Source organism: Paramisgurnus dabryanus, chromosome 4, assembly GCF_030506205.2.
Source record: "Paramisgurnus dabryanus chromosome 4, PD_genome_1.1, whole genome shotgun sequence".
In the NCBI taxonomy this organism is placed as follows: Eukaryota; Metazoa; Chordata; class Actinopteri; order Cypriniformes; family Cobitidae; genus Paramisgurnus; species Paramisgurnus dabryanus.
In genome coordinates, this window is record NC_133340.1 from 18,201,888 (window position 1) to 18,227,649 (window position 25,762).

Genomic DNA, 25,762 nt, shown 5'->3' on the forward strand with positions numbered 1-25,762 from the left:
GGCAAAGTGAGTCCACTAAACGACAGTGAGCACAACTGGAGCTACATGTGCAAAACTCTAACTACAGTCTGCACTACCAACAGTCACCTGAGGTAAACTGTTCATCCCTGCTGAAAAAAACAATAAAACCATTACAGAAAATTTTATTGGTTTTATTGGGAATTTTATTGGTTCTTATGGAATATGGCCCAAAACACACCACAGTGTAGTGGTTTTATAGGTAAAAGCTAATGGAAACCATTAGAATTTTATGTAATGGTTTTATTGTTTTTTTTTTTTGCAGGGATTTCACCTGCAAAACTCACTTTAAGCAACACAACTCTTAACACATGACTCAAAACAGCTCAGTGCAGCCAAACACAAAGCACAACCCTCACTGAGATAACACACACTGTCACTCAGAACACACTGAGAGGAAAAACACTAACATCAAACACCAATACAGAAAATACTAACTTTTCATCTTTATAGTTTGAACTATTTAATGACTTCATACACAGTAATATTTTCTTCAAAGAAAAAAGTGCCATTCTTTCACATGATTTATTTACATTTGTAAAACATAATTCTTTAAGGTAAATGAGAATAAGCAGTTTCCTTCAATAATCTGTAGTAATTACCTGAATTACAGTAATGAGGAAAAAAAGGTAGAAACTAAAAGTACATAGTGTAATTCGAACAAATATTTGAGGGGCTAAACAAGACACCTGCTTAGCCTTTCAGCTGAAATTGGAATCAGCAGTGTTTGAAAGGCACAATGCTGAAATCTTTTCTGTTTTGAATGTGTGGTTCCCAGTTTTGAAAGCAGTGTGTCAGCATTTGAACAAAGTGCTGTAAATCCACAGTGTTGTGCAGGTTGTGGTTTAAGTCATGGGATAAGTGTGTAGAGTTTTGAAAACTGTGTTCAAGCAATGAAAAATGAACTAGAGTTTGGTCCACATGAACTGCTGCTGTGCAGACTGTAGTTAGAGTTTTGCACATGTGACTCCAGTTGTGCCCACTGTCGTTTAGGAATCGAAAAAAAAAATGTAAAGCTCAATCAACTGTTATAATTACAATACAGAAAATACAAAGTCTACTACAAATCTGAATTGTGTTTGTAACAATGCAAGTTATTTGTCAGTTTGTTCTTCAGCATGTTTTTTCTGATGAGTCTTGAAAGGTCCTACATTAGCAAATCTCTCTCCACAGATGGAGCAGCGGTAAGGTTTCTCTCCTGTATGAACTCTCTGATGGATTCTCAGAAGAACCGCTTGATTAAACCCCTCTCCACACTGAGCACATCTGTAAGGTTTTTCACCTGTATGAATTCTTAGGTGCGTCACTAAATTGCCACGTCGACTGAAATTCTTCCCACACAAAATGCAGCGATGAGGTTTTTCCCCGGTGTGAATTTTCTGATGAACATTAAATGCACCGTGACGTGTGAAGCGCTTTCCACAAACATTACACTGATGAGGTTTCTCTCCAGTGTGAACTCTCTGATGCTCTTTAAAAGTACTTGGATCAGCAAAGCTTTTACCACAGTAAGAGCAGAGATAAGGTTTCTCTCCCGTGTGAATTCTCTCATGGATTATCAGATAAGATTTATGATAGAAACGTTTGTCACAGTGTGAACATTGATATTGTTTCTCAGAGTGAGTTCTTTGGTGTGCCCTTAAAGTAGCCGAAAACCTAAAGGCTTTATCACATTGATTGCACTGATACGGTCTCTCATTGGTGTGTATAAGCACATGTTTCTTCAGAAGGGCTTTTTGTCTGAATCTCATCTCACAGTGAGGACACTCATATGTTTCTTCTCTTGTGTGAATTCTCTTATGAGCAACAAGACTTCCTTTGCTGCTGAAATATTTGTCACATTCACTGCACTGATACGGTCTCTCATTGGTGTGTAAGAGCATATGTTTCTTTATATAAGGTTTGTGGCTGAATCTCTTTTTACATTGAGGACACTCGTATGGTTTTTCTCCTTTGTGAATCCTCTTATGAACATCAAGAGTTTGTTTTCTGCGGAAATATTTGTCACATTCAGTGCAGTGGAAAGGCTTTTCCCCACTGTGTGTCCTCATGTGAACTTTCAGACTAGAAGAAGAGAGACAAACTTTCCCACACTGCTCACAGTGAAACTTCTTCTTCTCTCTGTGCTCTTCTAAATGAAGTTTCTTCTCTTGTAAGGTAGTAAAGCTGATCTTACATCTCCTGCAGGAAAGCGTTTGTGCTGTCAGTCGCTCTTTTGATGTAGAGGATTCTTCTTCAGAACTTGATTCACTCTTCATATCTGAAACACAAGAGCATTCAATATCTGTTTTGACTTATTAACACAAATATTGTAAACACAGTAAACAAGAATTGGTATTCTGTATCTTTTTCTACATTTGCAAGACAGATGACATTTGTTAAGTCCCTTTAAAGAGCTTTATAAAGCTATGTTAATAAATGTTTTTATTTTATATTAAGGGGCTGTTGAATTCTTCATTCTGAATGGTTGATTAACATTTTAAGGATGCATTGTTTTTTAGTAAACACAACCTATGAAGTAGTTCCGGGTCTGTCGACCGCATTACAGTTCCATATCACTACGCCGATTTTAACTAGGCTTGCAAAATGTTGAGAATTTTCTAGGCTGGAAACATTCATGGGAATTAACAGGAATTTATGGGAATAAAATAGGAATTTATAAGATTGCAGAGTTGCCTATAACAGGTAACATAAATGTAATAAAAAAAAATTCAGCATAATTTAGTTTCAAGCTTTTATGCAATTTCAGTTGAATTATATTGCACATTTCTCAGTCACATGCGCAGACTGCTTACTGAATGGCCATTAAGGCCACACCCCCTGCATTTTTTTGATGCCAGTAAATCAAATTTCTAAATGTAAGTTAGCACCATTTAATTGAACATTTATGATCATGTAGCTAGCTCAAGCTGTGATGCTCTTTCTTCTACATTCTGCTTTCTGTTATCATACAGAATTACTTTACCACCCCAAAAGTACTATTTTTCATGGTTTTAAAAGAAGTCTCTTATGCTCATCAAGTCTGCATTTATTATTTATCAAATAAATCCATGGCATGATGAACCTAATTATCAGGATTTCTTCAAAATTTCTATTACCTTGCATGCATGTCTGTTTATGACCAAAGAAAATGTTTATTTATGTTTGTATATGATATAGTCCATATAAATTTCCCTAAATGTTCAAATAAATATCATATATTCCCATAAATGTCTTTAAATTCTCACAAAGAAAATAACTAAGGAATAATTGACGATGGGCCGTTGAATTATAAGAAAATAATGCACACCAAAGGTGGTAATGCAGCGCGACACAGTGTGCATTATTTTTAAATAATTCAGAGGACAGGAGTCAATTATTCTGCTTATACCACCGTTATAAAAAATATTCCTCTGTTGCCTATTTTTAAGACATATGACAGCTTAGGTGTACTGTTATTGAAAAATAATAATCAACACCCATGGAACATTTCTCAGCCAATGAGAATCAAGCATAGTGCACACCCACAATGTAACTCAGCTTCATGTTGTGGCCATGTCACCACCTCGGTTGTGGATTATTTTCAAGTAATTTAATGGCCAGTCGTTTATTATGAAGTTTATTATATTACAAGAAAACAAGTGTGGGATTCCTCTGTCGAAGTAGTATGTAATGCACACAGTGTATTAACAACATGGCTATTTTCTGATTTGCAGTAGAATTTTACCTTTAAGCATATTAACTATTGCTCAACCTAAATAGCAGTTTGATGTAAGGGAAAATATCACAAAAGTTTAAACATACCAAGTACCTAACATGAATATAAATACACAAAATGTATTTAATCTTTTTTCTTGACAATTTCAAAGAAATCTTAAGCATACAGAGAAACAAGCTTTAATGCACTTCTGCCCTCCAGGGAGCACACATAAATAAACACAAGTTTCCGAGGCTTAATGCTACCTTGTTAAAATAATCTTACTTTACATAACAAAGAAATCTATGATATGATAGATGTAAGGTCCTCTTTAATAAAAAAAAGAATCTCATGAAAGAATAAAAACATACCTGAAGGAATAAAATCATCATCATCATAATCCCCATCTTTATCTGCATCATCATCAGTGTTATCTTCCTTTTCTTCAGTGTGATCTTCCTCTTCTGTCGGTTCAGTTTTGATCTCCATCATGAGTTTTGTGCAGTCGATGAGTTTGACTGAACACATCTTGAGTTTGGTCTGCAGGATCTGCTGCTGTTCTCCAGCGTTACAGACAGAATCCAGAGACTCTGTGGAGGTTTGATCAGTAGATTCCTCATCCTGTAAGCCCTGATCAGTTCCTGATTTACAGCACATCACATCCATCTCATCATCAACACTAAAATACACAGAGACAAGACTCTGTTTACACTCAATAAAACACTCAAGAGAGAAAAACACTGAGGATACACAAACACATCACACGAGAGCTCTTTCTTTCTTTCTTTCTTTAGTGGGTTTATCGGCGGACTAAAGAGCTGCAGAGCGCCTCCTGCTGTACTGGAGAGAAAAGACACTCAACACTCTTTTAAACAATTATAAAGTGTTTTTTATACAAAAAAGAAAAATAAATGTAATTCGAAGGTTACTATTATAAATATCAGTTATTTAGAGAGGAATTCAATTAAAGCTATAGTCAATGGTCACTATTCATCAGAAAAAATGAAATTCATACAGGTTTAGAACAACATGAGGATGAGTAAATAATGACAGATTTTTCATTTTAAAGTAAACTATCCCTTTAAAGGGGTTCTAAGCGAATCTGTGTGTTGATATTTGAAATGTGTTTTCAAACAAACTGAGCGTAGTTAACTCCTACCCCTCCTCCTCCCTTCTGTGCTTTCATGAACGCGCCCAACCCCCATCCCCAAATCCTTCTTGGCGTTTATTGGCTGGAACACTTTGTTATGGTTTCTGGTGTAGGTTTGGCCGGTTTGTTATTATTACAGTTTGTGGAGGCTGGGTTGTCTAAAGAGATCGCGTTTTTTAACAGTTTAATCAGCGGACAGGAAGCAAGCAGATAGTGAGGAGATGTTTGCTATATGTAACAAAAAAATGTTTTATGGTCTAAAACACGTGAATTCGCTTAGAGAACCTTTAATGTATTATAGTGACTACTATTTGTTACAATAAAAAAAATTGCCCACACTCCTAAAAACAACCAAAACTGGCTTATTTGTAACCCAACTTCATTATATGAAGAGTTTCGGTGCAATACGAGATAACTCAGTTTTTAATATTTTTGTCAAAACATGTTTGTTATTGTGTTATCAGGCTATTATTTTGTTTTATGGTGCTACTTAGCTGTATTTTTTAAGTTATGAAGGTTTAAAGCAAAACAAACCAACTGCAGTTAAATTGATATTAATTGGAAAGGAGAACCAAAAAACAAGATTTTGAAAAATTAAAATAACAGAGTTATCTCGTTTTTGCACGAACATTTTTGAACATTATTTTCTAGGGTTTGTTTTTGGTTCCCTGGAAAGTTTTCTTCATGTATTTTTAAGCGGTTTCCGGGACAGGGATTAGACTATTCCTAGACTAAAATAAATGTATGAGCTCTCCAAATTGATAAAACTTGCACTGACATATCTTAAAATACATCAGTGCCCTTTGTTTTGCCTCAAAATGCACATAGGTAATGTTTTTAGTAAGTCATGATTGTTAAAACTAGTTATATTTCTGAATTAAACTCAGGTCTAGTCCTGGTTTAAGCTAATCCCTGTCCGGGAAACCAACCTATAGTGTGTTAGTTTTTGTAAGCAGACCATTCTGGGAACATTCCCCTAGTGTTACACTAACTTAATTTATTAGCTCAGTTTTGTAGATGTCTGGTGCTGGGTACACTTATACAACATAACAGGCAATGCTATAAACTGCTATTCATGATATTCTTGCTAACTTTCTATGTAATCTTGAATCTAATGTGAAACACACCACCTATTTTTCTTATTAGTTCCATTTATTGACTTAATGACAGTGAAAAAGCCTAAAGCATTGTATTTGATTATAATCTATTTATAAACAAAGGAGGATCAAATCTGTAATAGAAAATAATCCATTCATGGAAATATTGATATATTTAAAGAATATAACACATTTTTAATTAAATCATATGCTTCACACATTGTATTCAGATATTCTATTATACTATATAAAAACAATGACTTCAGCACAATATAGAGGACTTAAAGCATTTATTGACAGAAAAATAAACATGTTGTTCAGTTTAGGTTAACAGATAAGCTGCAATTTACACGCCTGCGATTCTAGATAGGCTTACAGCAATCAAAAGCCTTACTTACACCATATTATGTTTATATAAAGATGTGCCAAATTGATCAGAAATCACAAAATATATATATATTCATTTCACATAGTCAAGTTACACTTGCACATCAGTCACGTCCATTTTTAAACACACTTTGCTATTACAATCCAGCAAACAATGTGACAAAACAAAACTTAAAATTATTATTAGTGGACATCATGTTTGTTAAGTTATTAAAGTTTAAGCCAGTGCAGCTTCATTTCACATGCGGGCCTAAAATCCAAGATTATTATTATTATTTTGACTCAATTCTGCACCTGCACTCAAAAGTTTTTTTTGTTGTTGTTGCTGTTCACTTTATTTAAAAATTCATTTCCATTTAACCTGACCGATGCTGTTTCAAACGTAACTGCATAATTTTAAACGGAATTGAAATTGGAACTTTTTAGTTTAACTTTCATTTTGAAAGAACATGATTCAGTCAAGTATCTCAAACATCATTTAAACCACATTTACACAGACCTCTGGTCCCAGATAATACCCGTAAAATTGCCAGACAAGCGTCTGTGTGAACAAAAACTCGTTCCATTAATCTTCTGGGATCGTTGCCGGAAAGAGGACCTAGTCAGATACGCGGGTAACCCTCTGTGTGAACAAGAAGCCGCAAGAATGCCCTAAAGGGTGTGTCGAAGTGAGGACGCGTCATCATCACAACACAAGTTATGGTTCAGCTCCTTACAACGAGACATAACATGCATATAAACATTCACCACGAGAAATGTTGCAAACTAGATTGAAGCAGTTATCAGGAAATGATATATGAGACGCATAAACAATGACGCACGTGCCGTAGTGAGGACGCGCGTGTCATGGCAACATGAAGTTGGTTCAACTCTTTAAAATGATGGATTTACAACATTCACGATGAGAAATGTCAGCAAACTGGACTGAAGCAGATATCAAGTAAGTTAGCTCGTTACTCACTGCGTTGAAACGGAGATCATTCAGCAGCATAAAAGAATATTGCGTCACGTGCTCATTTGAGCTATAATAAACGAAAATACCCGCATGTCAAATATCCACTCTGAAGTTGAGATCATTCACCAGCATAGAACTGTGCATTCACGCGCTCCTTTGTAGTCTTATTATAAACAAAAATGCACGCGAGTTGTTTCTGGAGAGAGAAATAATATATAATATGCAAACTTCAGACGCTGCGTAGAAGAGAGGGCGGGACTTTCAACAGGTCACGTGTCTTTCCGGGACCACCAGATGCCGTGTAATCTTGGCAGTGTGAACAAACAAAAACTAACCATTCCGGAAAAATCCAGGATGCATTTTACGTGTATTTTCCGGAATGTGTGTGTGAAAAGGGCTCTAGTTTAGTTATTTTACATATATTTATTCAACGTGATCTTTTCAAATTTAGGCAGATTTCCAGTTCCCAGCATGCTTTGCATGGGACTGAGTGATGAGAGCAAATTAAGTGCTATTGTGTATTTTTTATCAAGATGAAATAAAAAGATATGTTAATGTTTAGTGTTCTGTTACACACTGTAAAAAGTTGGATGAACTAAAAAAAAATTCAATTGGTAACACCTAAAATTTGTATTTAACTTTAATTTCTTTACCTACAGTGAATCTAAAGTGAAATTTTATGTCGAAAAAAAAACTTTTTTAGGTTTAACCATTTGAAGTGCTGTTTGAGAAGTTTGGTATGTGCTGAAGAGCATCCTCAGAAGGCCGCATCGCAATGCTTCTGACAGCGCACAAATGGTAAAGACATCGCAAATGCAACCCAAGTTCAAGTTTTCTTCTAAACACTGTCCTAAGTGGATGTAAGCAGTGGAGAAATTAAACGTATGCTGTATATTGGTTCTGTCTGTGCACTCTTAAAATGACTCTATATCTGATGCAGTCTATTTCTAATATTGATTACACAACGTTCAAAGTAAAAATCCATCTAAATAAATCACCGTCTAACAAAACATGTAAGCCTATTTTTTTGTTTAATCTGCATAACTTGTGACCATTACACAACACTACAATATATCAGGAAACTAAGAGCTCATGCAAAAGACGAATAGGCCTATGTTTTATGTACCAATAAAATAAATTTAACCAGATAATTATAATAACAATAATATGTAAAACACTACCGATATAAACTTTAATATAGATGAAAAAGACATTTTTTTATAAGTTAAAGGAATATTCCACTTTTTATCATTTACTCACTCTGATAATATCATAAAAAATGTTAATGTTTTTCTTTGTTCAGTCGAAAAGAAATTACCTTTTTTGAGAAAAACATTTCAGGATTTTTCTCCAAAAGCTTTTCATTGTGATTGGGTAATACGTAAGGTCACCATGGCGCGTCACACGGCTAGTGCAAGACGAGAAGTTATGGTTTCAAAGAACTTTTTAAAATTATTTTGGCAAAAATTATGATTGCTTCGCTAGATAAAACCCTTATGCCTTGGATGAGACGGTTTAGAGCCCTTTGAAGGTTCAAAGGATAAAAAACCCTGAAAATTGACCAATAACACAATTGACCAGCGACCCTTAACAGGGGCAGAACATTTTAAAACTGTGAATTCTCTCAATTTAAGAATGTTGAAAACATTTGGGATAATATGAAGATGTGAAATATAACTCTGTGCAAATAGTTTGATATTTGAATTAAAGATAAGTCATGCCTTTGAAGAAATTAGAAAAGCTAACCAAATGTAACAAATGTGTTCCAAAAATAACACAGAGATGTGTCTAGTTGTTAGGATGTGTTGTCCTTAACTAGACACAACATGTGTTGTTTAAACACATTCATTTTAAGAGTGTAGATAATGCTTAATAATGCTTAACTATTAACATTATTCTGTTGGAATTCTTGATTCTGATCAGGTGGAAGGCCTGCAATAAAAACATTTAATGCACCAAAATATATCCAGTCAGTTTGAATGAATGAAGTTTTCTGAATGAATGTGCTGCTTCCCTTAAACTAGTGTTGGGTGTAACTAGTTAATTAGTAACTAGTTACTGTAATTTAATTATCTTAAACTTAACAACTACTTTACAAAGAATTAATAAGCAGTAATTAGGAGGATATTGAGGCAAAAGTAGTTAATAGTGAAAATTGGACCTTAAAAAGTTTGACCAGAATAATTAATGTACTTTTATATGATTTATTTGAGTTTATTTCAAGCCTATATTTGCATAATTTACTAAATGGGATTTAGAAAGTAACTGTCAGACCCGTCAGAAGCATGTGTTGAATTATATCTAGTCTTTGTATTCGGGGTCCTGGCAGTACCATGTTCTATGTGGGAGATGCGTGGTTTTAGTATTGGGTTATTCTGACCACGCATTTCCCGGGTCTCGTCTCTTTCTCCCTGATCCCTTACTCGTAATGATTTCCAGCTGTATGTAATTTATTTTGTCCCTATTTATTGTCCTTGTGTTTGCTGTTCTGTGCTCGTGCGTCTTGTTACAATCCTTGTCTTGTTCCTGTGTCTTGCATCTGTGAGTATTAAGAATATTTAGTCTAGTCTGTTATATGTAGTGAAGAGTTATTGTTGGTTTATGTTTAGTTTAATGTTGCGTTCATCCTGTCTTGTTTTGCCCCCTTGTGGGTTTTGTTTTCCCTGTTTTGTATAATAAATTATTCATTGTTGTCAACGTCTGCATTTGGGTTCATTTCCTTGTTAAATCCTTAAAGTAACTAGTTATAAGTAATTAAATACTTTGGGAGAGAGTAATTTGTACAGTAATCTAATTACATGATTAAAGATTACTTTTGAGCAATTTACCAAACACTGCCTCAAACATTAGTAAACATAGTAACTTTTTTGTTTGATTGTATTAATGCATTTCAATAAATATAATGTTAAAGCATTGCTTCCTTCCTGTCTATTTTTAAGTATACTTAAAGTAAGCGCCGCCTATAAGAGATGCCATTGGCATATATTCAACCTTTGATCTCTTTCTCTCCATCTAATTACACAAATAAATAAATGTAATTTTATCGCTCTACCTTATGTCTGCATTTATCTGACCCAAAGTGGGCAGATCTATGTACCCCAACTGACGAATATAGCTGTGATTTTTAAACATTGGTCAAATATTGCGCTGCCGTAAGCAATAATAGTTTGAATTTGTTTTGGCAAATGACCATGGAATAAGCGGTCAAATGCTACTTCGCATCTGGTGGTTCTTTCCTCCGCGTGGTGCATTTAAAGTCCTTTGAAGGTGCATTGTGTAACTTCTAGAAAAATCTCTTGACAGAAATGCAATATAATATACACAACTATATTATAAGTGATGTATAAAGATGATGAATGAAATGTATTTGTGTTTGTAGTTGTGAAATGTAATGTGTTTTAATTACCTTAGAATGAGCCGTTTTCATCTTCAAACACCACGGGTCCCCTTACATGGAAGTTGGCGTCATGTTTCTATAGTAGCTCTTAATGGACAAACTGTGCTATTTATAGAGCGTGTTTCTTCATTACATTGTCTTAGATGACGACAAGTTCTGTGCCGGCTACCATATGCGTTTTGAAATTGAGGGGTGAGCTGTTTGTTGCACTAGATGGCACTAAAATTTACACACACCACCTTTAATGCACAGCAAGCAGTTAACTATTTCTAACTTAACTAACAGAACTCAGGTATACTACTCAATCTACACATACTCATGCAAATGTAAGACAAAATCTACCATAAAGCTAAACGATGTTGATAATATCTTTTTTGTACAATTATACCACTGTTCTGACATTTGGTTGTTATTTTTTAACAAAGTCTTTTTCATAGTTTAGGTCGCTTTGAACATGTTTCTTCTGATGAGTCTTAAAAGGTCCTACATTAGCGAATCTTTCTCCACAGATGGAGCAGACGTAAGGTTTCTCTCCAGTGTGAACTCTCAGATGGATTCTCAGAAGAACCGCTTGAGTAAATGTCTTCTCACACAGAAAGCATTTGTAAGGTCTTTCTCCTGTATGTGTTCTCCGGTGTGACACTAAACCGTAATGTCGCTTGAATCTTTTCCCACAAACACTGCACGGATAAGGTTTCTCTCCAGTGTGAACTCTCTGATGCTCTTTAAAAGTACTTGGATCAGCAAATCCCTTTCCACATTGAGAGCACAGGTAAGGTTTCTCTCCAGTGTGAATCCTCTCGTGACATATCAGATGACATTTATAACGGAAACGTTTATCACAGTGTGAACATTGATAGAGTTTATCAGAGTGTGTTTTTTGGTGTGACTTTAGACAACCTGAATCCCTAAAGGCTTTGTCACATTGATTGCACTGATACGGTCTCTCATTGGTGTGTAAAAACACATGTTTCTTCCGATAGGCTTTTTGGCTGAAACTCATCTCACAGTGAGGACACTTGTACGGTTTTTCTCCCGTGTGAATTCTCTCATGACCAATAAGAGTATCCCTGGTTCTGAAACGCATGTCACATTTACTGCACTGGAACGGTCTTTCACCACTGTGTGTCATCATGTGAACTTTTAGACTAGTAGAGGAGAGATAACCTTTACCACACTGCTCACAGTGCTTCTTTATTCTGTGCACTTTTGAATGAAGTCTCAGCTCTCTAAGGGTAGTAAAGGTCAACTCACATCTCCTGCAGGTGAAGAGTTTCTGATCCGTGTGTTTTCTCTCATGTCTTTCCAAGCTGAATGTTGGCATTTCACCACTGTGTGTCCTCATGTGAACTTTCAGTTTAGAAAGGGAGGAATAAACTTTATCACACTGCTCACAATGAAACTGCCGCTTCTTCTTCACTCTGTGCACTTTTGAATGATGCCGTTTATGTTCTTGTAAGCTAGTAAAGCTGATCTCACATCTCTTGCAGGTGAAGAGTTTCTGTTCTGTGTGTTTTCTCTCATGTGTCTCTAAACGTCTCTGTGAGCTGAATGTCTTTTCACAGGTGATGCAGGAAAGAGTTTGTGCTGTCGGTCGCTCCTTTAATGTTCTGGATGATTCTCCATCAGAACATGTATCACTTTTCTCATCTGAAAGAAACATATTAATATAAACACAAAGAATGGAATGTTTGAACAGTTTTCCGATTTCATCAAATAATGAAGCATAGTTTTAAAATGGTCATATTATGAGATTTTTAAAGATGTCAAATACAGTGAGGAAAATAAGGATTTGAATACCCTGTTATTTTGCAAGTTCTTCCACTATGAAATCATGGAGGGGTCTGAAATTGTCATAGAAGTTGTGTGAGACATAATCTAAAAAAATCCAGAAATCACAATGTATGATTTTTTAACTATTTATTTGTATGATACAGCTGCAAATAAGTATTTGAACTAGGGATGTACCGATACCGATACTGGTATCGGGTATCGGCCTCGATACCACATTTTCTAAAGTACTCGTACTCGTTAAAAGTCCCCCGATACCTGGAATCGATACCACGGTCTGAGAAATGTCTATGTTTGAGCGGCGTGTAAGGGGTTAATGCCTCTTGTGTTGTCCAAAGAGGCAGAGTTTACAACAAACTGGAAAACTAGTCCTTTGTTTTTTGGTAAATTATATGACTAAAGCTGTTACCTGTAAATTTAAATAATGTTTTTTTATTAAGTACTCCGTATCGGTATCGGCAAGTACTGAAATGCAAGTACTCGTACTCCAAAAAAGTGGTATCGGTGGCATCCCTAATTTGAACACCTGAGAAAGTAAATGTTAATATTTGGTAGAGTAGCCCTTCTTTGCAATTACAGAGGTCAAACGTTTCCTGTAGTTTTTCCCCAGGTATTGGGTTTAGGTCTGGAGACTGGCTAGGCCACACCAGAACCTTGATATGCTTCTTACAGAGCCACTCCTTGGTTATCCTGGCTGTGTGCTGCGGGTCATTGTCATGTTGGAAGACCCAGCCTCGACCCATCTTCAATGCTCTAACTGAGAGCAGGAGGTTGTTCCCCAAAATCTTGCAATACATGGCCCAGGTAATCCTCTCCTTAATACAGTGCAGTCGCCCTGACCCATGTGCAGAAAAACACCCCAAAGCATGATGGTTCCACTCCCATGCTTCACAGTAGGGATGGTGTTCTTGGGATGGTACTCATTATTCTTCTTCATCCAAACACGTTTAGTGGCCAAAAAGTTATATTTTTGTCTCATCTGACCACATGACTTTCTCCCATGACTTCTCTGGATCATCCAAATGGTCATTGGCAAACTTAAGACGGGCCTGGACATGTGCTGGTTTAAGCAGGGGAACCTTCCGTGCCATGCATGATTTCAAACCATGACGTCTTAGTGTATTACCAACAGTAACTTTGGAAACGGTGGTCCCAGCTCTTTTCAGGTCATTGACCAGCTCCTCCTGTGTAGTTCTGATCTGATTTCTCACCTTTCTTAGGATCATTGAATCCCCACGAGGTGAGATCTTGCATGGAGCCCCAGTCCAAGGAAAATTGAGAATCATGTTTACCTTCTTCCATTTTCTAATGATTGCTCCAACATTGGACTTTTTCCACCAAGCTGCTTGGCAATTTCCCCGTAGCCCTTTCCAGCGTTGTGGAGGTGTACAATTTTGTCTCTAGTGTCTTTGGACAGCTCTTTGGTCTTAGCCATGTTAGTAGTTGGATTCTTACTGATTGTATGGGTTGGACAGGTGTCTTTATGCAGCTAACGACCTCAAACAGGTGCATCTAATTTAGGATAATAAATGGAGTGGAGGTGGACATTTTAAAGGCAGATTAACAAGTCTTGAGGGTCAGAATTCTAGCTGATAGACAGGTGTTCAAATACTTATTTGCAGCTGTATCATACAAATACATAGTTAAAAAAATCATACATTGTGAATTTTTTTAAGATTATGTCTCTCACAGTGGACATGCACCTACGATGACAATTTCAGACCCCTTCATGATTTCTAAGTGGGAGAACTTGCAAAATAGCAGGCTGTTCAAATACTTATGAGTGCGTATGTGAAAATTAGGTCGGTGAAATGTATTATAACATGTTAAAATAGCCACTCTATAAGTGCAAAAATGTGCTGTTTTTGGGTGTGTCCTTTAAAATGCAGATGAGCTGATGAAAAGCAAACACTGATCGCCATAATGGTGGTTTGTTGAAATTGAAGTAATCAATCAATTTTTTCTCTCTCTTTCTCTTTGCTCTAAATGGCAGCACTGTGGTTGGGTAATGCAGATGAAGGGGTGATATAATTATAATAAGACTCGCTACCTACTTCATATAACAGGGGCAAATCCGAATGACAGTGACAATTCGTAGTTTAATATGTGTGTTGCATTACATCTCCCGATCACACTCCTCATTATGTGTAGCCAATGGAAGCTGTGACTTGAAATAACAAACTCTGCGGCAGCTCTTCCCTGAGTAACAGCTGAGTAACACAGAGTTACAACTCTTCTCTGGGCGAACATTCCAATATCCCAACCAGATTACTGATTGCATGGTGACAAGCAGATGATGATGCAGATGATGAGCAAACTGATCACGCATTCCGTGATCTTCGCTGTCACGGAGAGCATGGCTCATGGTTGCGTAGCAACAGAAGACGCCCAACATGTAAAACAGCCCCTTGAACATTTACATCAATAATCAAACAATAATTATTCGGGACGCATCTGGCCCTGTCAAATCATCTAGACAATCTTGTTTAAGTTGGCTGTGGACTTTGGAGGCTGCGACCTTCGAAGGCTGACGCCGCGGGTGTTTGTACAGAAACTGTCATATGAGACAGAGGTAGTTATAAATGCGATGTGCAAACATCTGTTTGTGGTGGTCAATTTTAATTTTGTGGCGGACTGAGAAATAAATAACTGTATGGGAATGTACAATGACTCTCTCACTTGTATGATGTCACAGCAGGCAGCGCAAATATAAAGACACGCCTATAATCCCTCCCACTGCGAATTGATACTAAACTCGATGGAAAAGCTAACCACCCCAAAGTGAGGTGAGCTGACCCAACCCAAACTAAACTAAACCGTGGGGTACTATGCAATGGAAAAGCGCCATTAGTGCCATTGGGCATCGTTTAAATGCCACGGCCTACCTGAGCATTGTTTCTGACCATTTATGACCACCATGTACCCATCCTCTGATGGCTACTTCCAGCAGGATAATGCACCATGTCACAAAGTTTGAATCTTTTCAAATTGGTTTCTTGAACATGACAATGAGTTCACTGTACTAAAATGGCCCCCACAGTCACCAGATCTCAACCCAATAGAGCATCTTTGGGATGTAGTGGAACGGGAGCTTCGTGCCCTGGATGTGCATCCCACAAATCTCCAACTGCAAGATGCTATCATATCAATATGGGCCAACTTTTCTAAAGAATGCTTTCAGCACCTTGTTGAATCAATGCCACGTAGAATTAAGGCAGTTCTGAAGGAGAAAGGAGGTCAAACACAGTATTAGTATGGTGTTCCTAACAATCCTTTAGGTGAGTAATATATGATTTGATGAACTTGATAAACCATGGTAAATAAATATTTTAATACAGTGCAGTATATCTCAAGTGGGCATTACAGGTATTTTGTTATATTAATTAAATACTAACATGATATAATTTAACTCTTTGAAATTATGGGGTGTGTTTGTGTAAGATCAATTTCTCTTCAATGATTATGATTTGTACTCTCAAAACTTTTGGTGGGCTGTATACATGCATATCTGTTTACTCATTTCATTGTGGTGAATATTCAGAAGATGAAGGTTTCTGCTTGCTTGCTGTTTTGTTTCTTTCAATAGTTGTGTCTGAATTTCATGTGCAGGGACAGTGTTTACTATGTTACTTTACTAAATACTGGTGAGATTTATGTTTAATATGCAGAAATTCTCCTTAAGAGCCTTGAATGAAATGTGACCAAAACAATGTTATTTTACTTGTGACATGAGTGACACAATGTCATAAAAGCTGTAAAGGAAGAAGAAACATACCTGAAGGAATAAAATCATCATCATCGTCTTCACCATAATCTTCTTCTTCTTCTTCAGTGTGATCTTGCTCTTCTGTGGGTTCAGTTTTGATCTCCATCATGAGGTTCGAGCAGTCCGTGAGTTTGACTGAACACATCTTGAGTTTGGTCTGCAGGATCTGCTGCTGTTCTCCAGCGTTCCAGACAGAATCCAGAGACTCTGTGGAGGTTTGATCAGTAGATTCCTCATCCTGTAAGCCCTGATTACTGTCACACACTGTAGTGTCCTGAGCGTCTGTGGGCTTTGACTCAGTATAACAGAGTAAAGTCAGACTGAGCTCAGAGTCCTGTGTGGAAGATTCACAACAAACCACATCCACATCCACATCCTCACAACACAACACACAGAGAGTAAGATTATAAATGATTTGATGTTGTCAAACAGGTAAAGGATGTTTAAGCTGTACAAACCTCTCTCTTCAGTCCTTCATCTCCTCTTAACCTCAGCTTTGTCTCCAGTAACGCCACCTCTTTCTTCAGCTGAGAGATTTCTGTGATGAAATCATCAATATCCAGCATGGACAGATCAGTTCCTACTGATTTACAACACATCACATCCATCATCAACACTAAAATACACAGAGACAAGACTCTGTTTACACTCAATAAAACACTCAAGAGAGAAAAACACTGAGGATAAACAAACACATCACACGCGACCTCTTTCTTTCTTCCTTTAGTGGGTTTATCGGCGGACTAAAGAGCTGCAGAGCGCCTCCTGCTGTACTGGAGAGAGAAGACACTTCAACAAAACACTTCATGTGTCATTCATTACACAAGTTTGAAGTTTCTACATTGTATGGTGGATAAAATAGTTTAACAACTGCTGAAGAAAGAAAATTAAGACAAAACATCAAGATTTTAAATTTTACCGAAAAAATATTAAAGATTGGCAACATCAGTCGACATTAAATGAAGAGAAGAGGCAGGAGGATAGAGAAAGAGACAATTATGACTAGATCAAGAATACGACACAGTAAATTAAATAGCCCACGTCATATTAAGAAGACAACTGGACTTTGTGAACATCCAAAAACTGTAGAGCACTTGGGCTGAGAATTTGAAATATAAAGAAAACACATGACGGAAAGAATGAGACGAAGCGTATGATAATTATCTTGACCTCTGCTGGAAAAATCAGCATACCAGAAGACAGATATGTAGTGTTTTGGTGCTGGTTTGAAGGGACTGGTGCTAGTACAGCGGACTGCGTGTAGGAGTTAAACATCTCCAGAAGATGGCAGTAGAGTCACATATATGCCGTTTAAACCAACGAAGAGACACAAACATCAACCGCTGTGTTCAAGCAAAAGATAAGTCAGACAGGAAGAAAATGGAACCTCGAAGCACTCTTCCAAAGTTTTGCTAAAGGCAGAATGATTTGTTGCTAAAAGTTGAGAAATGACTTTTATGACATTACTGCGTGATGACGTCATTACGTAATATCGACGCAAAACAGCATCTTTATGTAATATCAAAATACATAATGTTTTCTCAAACTAACATCCCATTTCTGCAAAAACATTTTAAAAATATAATTTAGATATGTTTGAAAAAATATATATAAAAAATGGTGGGCTAATGCAAACACAAGACCTTTTTGATCAGATTTAAAAATAATACTGATACTGAACAACTACACTCACAGTTTATAGTCTATTTTCTTTTAACTTGTGAAATTAACAATACAACAATTAAACAACAATTTAAGCACTGTATTGGTAGGTAATTTACCTAAATGAACATCAATTATACAGGCTCTTTAGATTTTAGTAACTTTTCAAAAGTTGCTAGAAGTAGCCAAATGAATTTTGAAAAAAAATGCTAAATTTGTTGCAAGGTGCTTTTGGGGAAAAAGTTGCTAGAGTAGTTTGAAAAGATGCTAAATCTACAACAAAACTGCTAAATAGGCAAAACTAAGGTTGCTGTTAGATCATAAATAATACCTGCAAAAAATGATAAAGCTCAAAATTCACTACCAGCCGATATATTTTCTTTAACAAAATTCCCCTTTCAAAGCCTACAGTGAACGGCCGGTTTGGACTACAGTCCTCCATTTCCTGCTTTAATGACGTCAATAAAACTTTTTTTGACTAAACTCCGCCCCCAGGAATATGTCATGCGCCAGCTAAGCTCAAACGGCTCTGCTAAGCTAAGCTGCTGCCAAATCACAACACAATAAACAAAATACACAATCAGAACTAATAGCGCATTTCTCAAGGCGGGACTTAAACTGTGTAAAAGTACTGTGTTTTTCTACACACAAAACATAAACACAATCATAGCTTTAAAAACACAGGAAAACGGCACCTTTAAAATAATACATATTTATTATTCATAATAAATGAAAAGACAAATAAAACCGTTCGACCCAAACACGCCATTAATGTTGCTAGAAGTAGCCAAATTAATTTGGAAAAAAATGCTAAATTTGTTGCAAGGTGCTTTTGGGGAAAAAGACATTATTCATGTCCTCTTTTTTGTTATTTTTATTCTTCTTCCACATTTGTGTGTTTTAGCAAGGCTGTCTGTGTTGCAAGTTGGTGAAAGATACTTCTCAGGTTATGTGTCACTACTTACTAATACTTATTAATTTATCCAGTGTAAAACCTGGACATCGCGCCACACAAATGTGGCTTTTTGTTAATGACTGTCACAGAGTAACGGCTCACTACCAGACACTAACAGTCTGCACAGGCAATTCTAGTTATTTTTCTTAAATTATTCTTCGACTATGTTTTGACCACCATCTAGTAGAGCAGTGGTTCTCAACTCCAGTCCTCGGGACCCACTGCTCTGTATATTGTGCAGGTCTCCCTTATTTAACACACCTGATTCAGATCATCAGCTCGTTAGGATAGATTCCATGAACTGAACTGAGTGTGTCAGATATGAGAGACATCCAAAATGTGCAGAGCAGTGGGTCCCGAGTACTGGAGTTGAGAACCACTCTAGTAGAGAAATCGTTTTTTGGACCAATGACAAATTACTTGCCAACCCCTGATCTAAACCTAATAAGTGAATTGTGTTTACTACACCAAGAATTTTACAGAACATTCAGAAATAAGTTTCATAAAAGAAGAATGTAATATTTCTCTATCATTTATATAAGAAAATTATTTTTAATATACAAAACAGGTGAAACATGATAGAATGTAACATTCCTTTAACATGTACACAACTAAGAAATATTCTTAAAACATTAATAAATTGGATGCTTTTTATGTTTGCTTAACTTTATTTCCTACATTAGAAACTTTCAAGGAACATGTCTAACATAACATTACAGATCACTATTTTGAAGCCATATAATTCCGATCCAACCAAATTTTGTTTAAGATGAAAATATCTGCAAATCCAGTTTAATTCAAATTTACTTACAAAAGTGACAAAAACAATAAACTCTTTCATCTTAAGGAGCTAATAATGTGAAAACTTTTAATTAATTTTTCAAGACAATATCTTTTGGATTATTCCCCCCCAAACACATATCTATCAACTGCATCACACAACCTAACCTCATTCTGAATTGAGTTCATTCAAGTGTAGTTTGTTCCTTTGCATGTTTTTTTCTGGTGAGAACGAAAACTTCCTAAATGAGTGAATCTCTCTCCACAGATGGAGCACTGGTACGGTTTCTCTCCAGTATGAAGTCTCTGATGGGTCTTCAGGGCATGTGGTTGAGCAAACGTCTTCTCACACTCAGAGCACTTGTAAGGTTTTTCACCTGTATGAATTTTCTGGTGTGACACTAAAATTTGATGTCGACTGAAATTCTTCCCACAAACATCACAGTGATACGGTTTCTCTCCAGTGTGAACTCTCAGATGAAGTCTTAGTTGAGATGGATCCGAGAAGCTCTTACCACAGTGTGAGCAGAGATGAGGTTTCTCTCCAGTGTGAATCCTCTCGTGACATTTCAGATGAGATTTCAGCTTGAAACGTTTATCACAGTGTGAACATTGAAAGAGTTTCTCTTCACTGTGTGTTTTTTGGTGTGATTTTAAAATGCTTGACTGTGTAAAGGTTTTTTCACATTGACTACACTGATACGGTCTCTCATTGGTGTGTAAACGCATGTGTATCCTCAGATGGGATTTTAGGCTGAATCTCTTCTCACAGTGAGAACACTCGTATGGTTTTTCTCCTGTGTGAATTGTCTGATGAGCAACAAGACTTTGTTTGCTGCTGAAATGTTTGTCACATTCAGTGCAGTAGAAAGGTTTTTCACCATTGTGTGTCCTCATGTGAACTTTTAGATTAGAAGAAGAGCCACAAACCTTCCCACACTGCTGACAGTGAAACTGCTGCTTCTTGTCTATGTGCTCTTTTGAATGATGACGTTTATACTCTTGTAAAGTAGTAAAGCTGATCGTGCATTTCCTGCAGGTGAAGAGTTTCTGTTCTGTGTGTTTTCTCTCTACATTCTTCTGTGAGCTCAATGTCTCTCCACCAGTTATGCAGGAAAAGTTTTGTGCTGTCAGTCGCTCCTTTGATGTTGAAGACAATTCTCCGTCACAACATAAATTGCTCTTCTCATCTAAAAGAAACATAATCAAACAATTACTTTAAACTCTCAAAAAGATCAACATAAATTCTGAGGCATCTTTGGGAATTAAGAAAACACGGTCCTAAAGATTGAAATAATGTGACATGAAAATGCAATAAAGATGAAAAAAATTGAAATATTTTAACCCATGACCCTTAATAGAAAACAAAGGAGGAAACAAACCTGAAGGAAAAAAATCATCACAATAATCCTCATCTTTGTGATCTGCCTCTTCCATAGGTTCTGTTTTTATCTCTGTTTGGTTTCCACTGTCGACGAGTTTGACTGAACACATGTTGAGTTTGGTCTGCAGGATCTGCTGCTGTTCTCCAGCGTTCCAGACAGAATCCAGAGACTCTGTGGAGGTTTGATCAGTAGATTCCTCATCCTGTAAGCCCTGATTACTGTCACACACTGTAGTGTCCTGAGCGTCTGTGGGCTTTGACTCAGTATAACAGAGTAAAGTCAGACTGAGCTCGGAGTCCTGTGTGGAAGATTCACAACAAACACACACAGAGTAAGATTAGAAATGATTTGATGTTGTCTGATTCAGGTAAAGGATGTTTAAGCTGTACAAACCTCTCTCTTCAGTCCTTCATCTCCTCTTAACCTCAGCTTTGTCTCCAGTAACGCCACCTCTTTCTTCAGCTGAGAGATTTCTGTGATGAAATCATCAATATCCAGCATGGACAGATCAGTTCCTACTGATTTACAGCACATCACATCCATCTCATCTCTCATCATCAACACTAAAATACACAGAGACAAAACTCAATAAAACACTCTGCTGCTGCTTCAATTTTAACGGCGGTTAGCATCCAGCTTATAGGTGCGTTACCGCTCCCCTCTGCTCAGGGTGTAGATCTGATAATAGGTCTACACTCTATTTTCCTTACTCCTGGTTTCCTTCTCGATTAAAAAAAAATAAAAAATTAAATAGATAAAACCACATTAACCCAAATATAAAAAATATTCAAATAATTTCCTACCAAAACTACTAACTAAATTTGAATAACATTTCCTAAATATTCTCTTACTCAGTTTTCCTATAAGCTACTTTTATCCATTCATCATTCCTACCTCACATTAGGGGTGGGCAATAGATTAGAGCCTAAAAGTTATATCATGATATTTTAAGAATATTTGCGGTAATGAGATTTATGACAGAATAGCAAAAAATATGGGAAAGGAACGGCAAGAAACAGCTAAAACCAGCTTAATCCAGCTAAGACCAGCCTGCCTGACTATTTTAAACCAACTAAGACCAGCCTGGCCACCTTAAACCAGCTAAGACCGGCAATCCTGACCAGCTAAGACCATCCATCCAGACCAGCTAAAACCAGCTAAGACTAGCCTGACCAGCTTAAACCAGCCTGACCAGCTAAAAATGTGGTATTAAACCATCATGATAAACCAGTTATGACAAGGCTGGGAGACCAGCTAAAACCAGCTTGACCTGCTTAAGATGTTTTTTTCAGCAGGGACCTCCATGTTGCGACATGCTGCTCTGGCTTTCAGGTGTTGTTGCTGTGCACGTTAGGGAATGTTAATGACCATACGTCATCATGTTGCTACATCATTGATATCGCGAAATGACTTTTTATCATGTAAAAAATTTTAACCGGTGTTATCATGGAAACACGGTATGTCCATATGGCACACGGTTACCTCACTTTCTCTAATTACCTCAAATCCTACTGTATATCCCTGAATCCTTTAGAAAAGTCATCAGCACTATAATCTGTACCCAACCATTCATGCTCAGTAAACTTTCTAATGTAAATCTTCCTCGGTTGTGGTGTTTGGTTGCACTAATATAATATACTAATATACGTATATATGTATAGGGCCACTGGCCACTTTATATTTGGCCATCTGCTTACGTCTTCTATCCACTCCACTATAGTACACGGATCTGGTAGCTGTGTTGAAAATGTCAACTTTTTAAAATAACTTTCTCTGTCGGTGTTGCTTACTGCTGATTCTTGCCATACTTCCGTTGCCAAACTGCACGTGCATATGTTGCCACGTCATCATTGTGTACAAACAGTAAAGGGGTCTATAAATCGCAATTATGGTGATCAGAGTTTGCTTTATTTAAGCCCTTGACTCTTGACTTTCATTAAGTAAAATCTTTCTTTTTTTCAGTGTTTGTATGTGTTTAAGTAGAAACATATGTGCATTTGAAAAGAAAGATGTGTTTCAAAGTTAAACAGAATAAAAATCTTGACACATTCAGACATCAACACTCATCCTGTCACAAATTCACAATGGTGACAATCATCAAACTAATTCTGACAAAATGATCAACTGGTGATTAGTGGTGTGTCGTTCATGAACGATTCGTTCATTTTGAACGAATCTTTAATATGACTCGGGCCTACCGAGTTGTCTCAGAGAGTGATTCGTTCATTTTGTGTTGACCGCGCATGCGCATTGCGCAACATATGGGCTCTGAATCTGAAACAGAAATGATTAGTTCATCGTTCTCTTGAGTCTCGAGTTCGGGACAGGTTCGAGTCTTTTGTTCTTCCTGTCAGTCCCATAGAGGCTACACTACCAGTACCGGAAAGAAAAATGATTAGTTCACCTTTCGAGTTCGGGTTCGGTCGGGTCCGAGTCTTTCGTTCTTCAATAAGATGGAACTTTTATTTTTCAAATAATGTTTTTGCACATATTTTGTATTTAATTTACTAAATATAAAACAATATAGGATACATTCAGACGCAATCAATAATACGAATCTAATGTTGTATTTAATGTGATATACCAGCGGTCACGTGACATAAGGACTCGGACCCGGCCGAACCCGATCTCAAGACTTGAATGAACTAATCATTTATCTTTCCGGTACTGACAGCATAGCCTCTATGAGGCTGACTGACAGGACGAACGAAAGACTCGAACTCGTCCCGAACTCGAGAGAATGATGAACTAATCATTTCTCTTTCCGGTCCTGTGCTGTATATCATACGGCACAGCCTGGCCGAACACAGAGAGTCAGTAAGACAGTGACGAGTTGACAACTAACATCTGTAAGTTAGACACGAGAGGAGGCGTACAAATGTGATAAATATGGAGTTCCGTTTCTTATATTTTGGCTTTGGCTGCATTACCATGACTTGTACACGAGGACTGACTTAGGAGTAAGCTAATAATTTCTATCTCTTGTGTATGTTTCAGAGCTTGTATCAAGAAATAATGAAATAAGGATTTTTATTTCTCATAACTTGTTAGAAATGTCATATTTGTTTGCATAAGTGGTTATTTTGGGGTAATTTGTGAAATTATAGGCATATTTTAAATTAACGAAAAGAACGAAATGACACAAAAAAAGATTCGTTCATTTTGATGAACGAGATTCAAAGATCCGAATCAGAAAAATGATCCGAACTTCCCATCACTACTGTTGATACCTAGCAGGCATTGCAGCATGAAGCTTTTTTTTGTTGATGAAATATTGAATTATGATGTCAGAGATTCATTCATTCCTTCAAACTAAAGCAAACACTGAGCATCATAATGGTGGTTTGTTGAAATTTCAATATTTTCTAAAAATTAATGGAGGGTGCAAACATGATATTGAGTCATTGGGATAATCATTGATAAATCAAATGATTGTTAACATTGTTTCAATGGTGGCTTGCTATCTGGGACTTCATGATCAACTCTGCATCTTGCACATCTTCTCTGTCTAATGCAGGGGTGTGCAACATCGGTCCTAGAGTGCTGATGTCCTGCAGAGTTAAGCTCCAGCTCTAATCAAGCACACCTGAACAACTAATCAAGGTCTTTGAGTCACCTGAAAACTACAGGTTTAATCAGGCTTGGAGCGAAAATCTGCAGGGCATTGGGCCCCAAGGAACTATGTTGCACACCACTGGAGGTCTTTTGCAATTTTTGGCAGTGTGCCCAAAACTGTGACACTTATATTATTTCTTTGGCTTTGGAATGTACATCTTCACTGGATAACTCCTGAATCCCAAGAATACCTTCTTTGGAATATTCTCTCCTTCAAATTCTATTGACACTGATTCACTTTCCCTCAATACTCCTTCTTTATTTAATTTTAATCTTTGAACTTTTAATACATTTCCTTCTTTTTGTTTATTACCTCCATGCTAACATTTATTGGCAACTCGTGATCACTCCAGTGCATCTAACTTTTCTCCGGTCTCCCTCACTGCATTTTCTTCTTTACATATTACCCATCTCTTTAGTTTTTAAAGCTTTTTCCATTTGCATTGCATTAGCAAACCTCATTATTATATTGACATCATTAAGAACCTTTGCATATTCGATTTCCCTTACCTTATTTGCCAAAGTAGTTGTTAACATAAAAGGGTTAACTTTCTTCATGCTTTCTAATCCTTCTAATTAAATTGTAACCCTAACACATATTCCTCAATTCTATCTGGAATGACTCTTGTTCTTTTTCACTTCCTGGGCTTTCATCAATTTAATTTCTGACTCTTTAATTCCCTTTATCTTTTTTGCTACTGACCCCCCACCATTCTTTATCTTTCCCTTCGTTATAATCCATACGTTCCCACCTACCTATTTCTGATCCATTCATGGAAAAGTCAAGCTCCCATCGCCTTCAGCTTCCAATGAATCAGATTTATTCCTCTTATCACACGAGAATATTTGAAACTACAAACCAAACATACCAAGGGCTCTGCGCAATAAATACACATCACACGCGAGCTCTTTCTTTCTTTCTTTCTTTAGTGGGTTTATCGGCGAACTAAAGAGCTACAGAGCGCCTCCTGCTGTACTGGAGAGAAAAGACACTAAAAGCACTAAAGAAAATTAAGACACGATAGAAAAGAGTCAGGACATGACATGAATAGAGGATAGAGACAATTATGACCAGATCAAGAATACGACACAGTAAATTTAATAGCATACGTTATATTATAGAGAAGA

The 25,762-nt window shown here is 36.8% G+C and overlaps 1 protein-coding gene across 1 annotated transcript; it reads right to left on the reverse strand.

Moving 5' to 3' along the window:
• Positions 1 to 293: 293 nt before the first annotated feature.
• On the reverse strand, positions 294 to 25,548 carry LOC135750639 (uncharacterized). Its single transcript, XM_065269587.2, has 6 exons — positions 25,391 to 25,548; positions 16,696 to 16,853; positions 16,247 to 16,613; positions 11,102 to 12,330; positions 4,066 to 4,450; positions 294 to 2,278 (listed from the first exon to the last, which is right to left on the reverse strand). Exons 1-6 carry the CDS (start codon positions 25,407 to 25,409, stop codon positions 1,113 to 1,115), a joined length of 3,324 nt encoding a protein of 1,107 aa, XP_065125659.2. The 5' UTR covers positions 25,410 to 25,548; the 3' UTR covers positions 294 to 1,112.
• Positions 25,549 to 25,762: the final 214 nt, after the last annotated feature.

Bases quoted from the DNA above. Each gene is read 5' to 3' on its own strand.
- LOC135750639 (XM_065269587.2), bottom strand. The intron at 4,451-11,101 runs GTTAAAAAATAA...CTCGTGTGATGT, and splicing joins TAAACTATGAAAAAGACTTT to GTTTGTGTATCCTCAGTGTT. The intron at 2,279-4,065 runs GTATGTTTTTAT...CTTGTGTTTCAG, and splicing joins TGATGATTTTATTCCTTCAG to ATATGAAGAGTGAATCAAGT.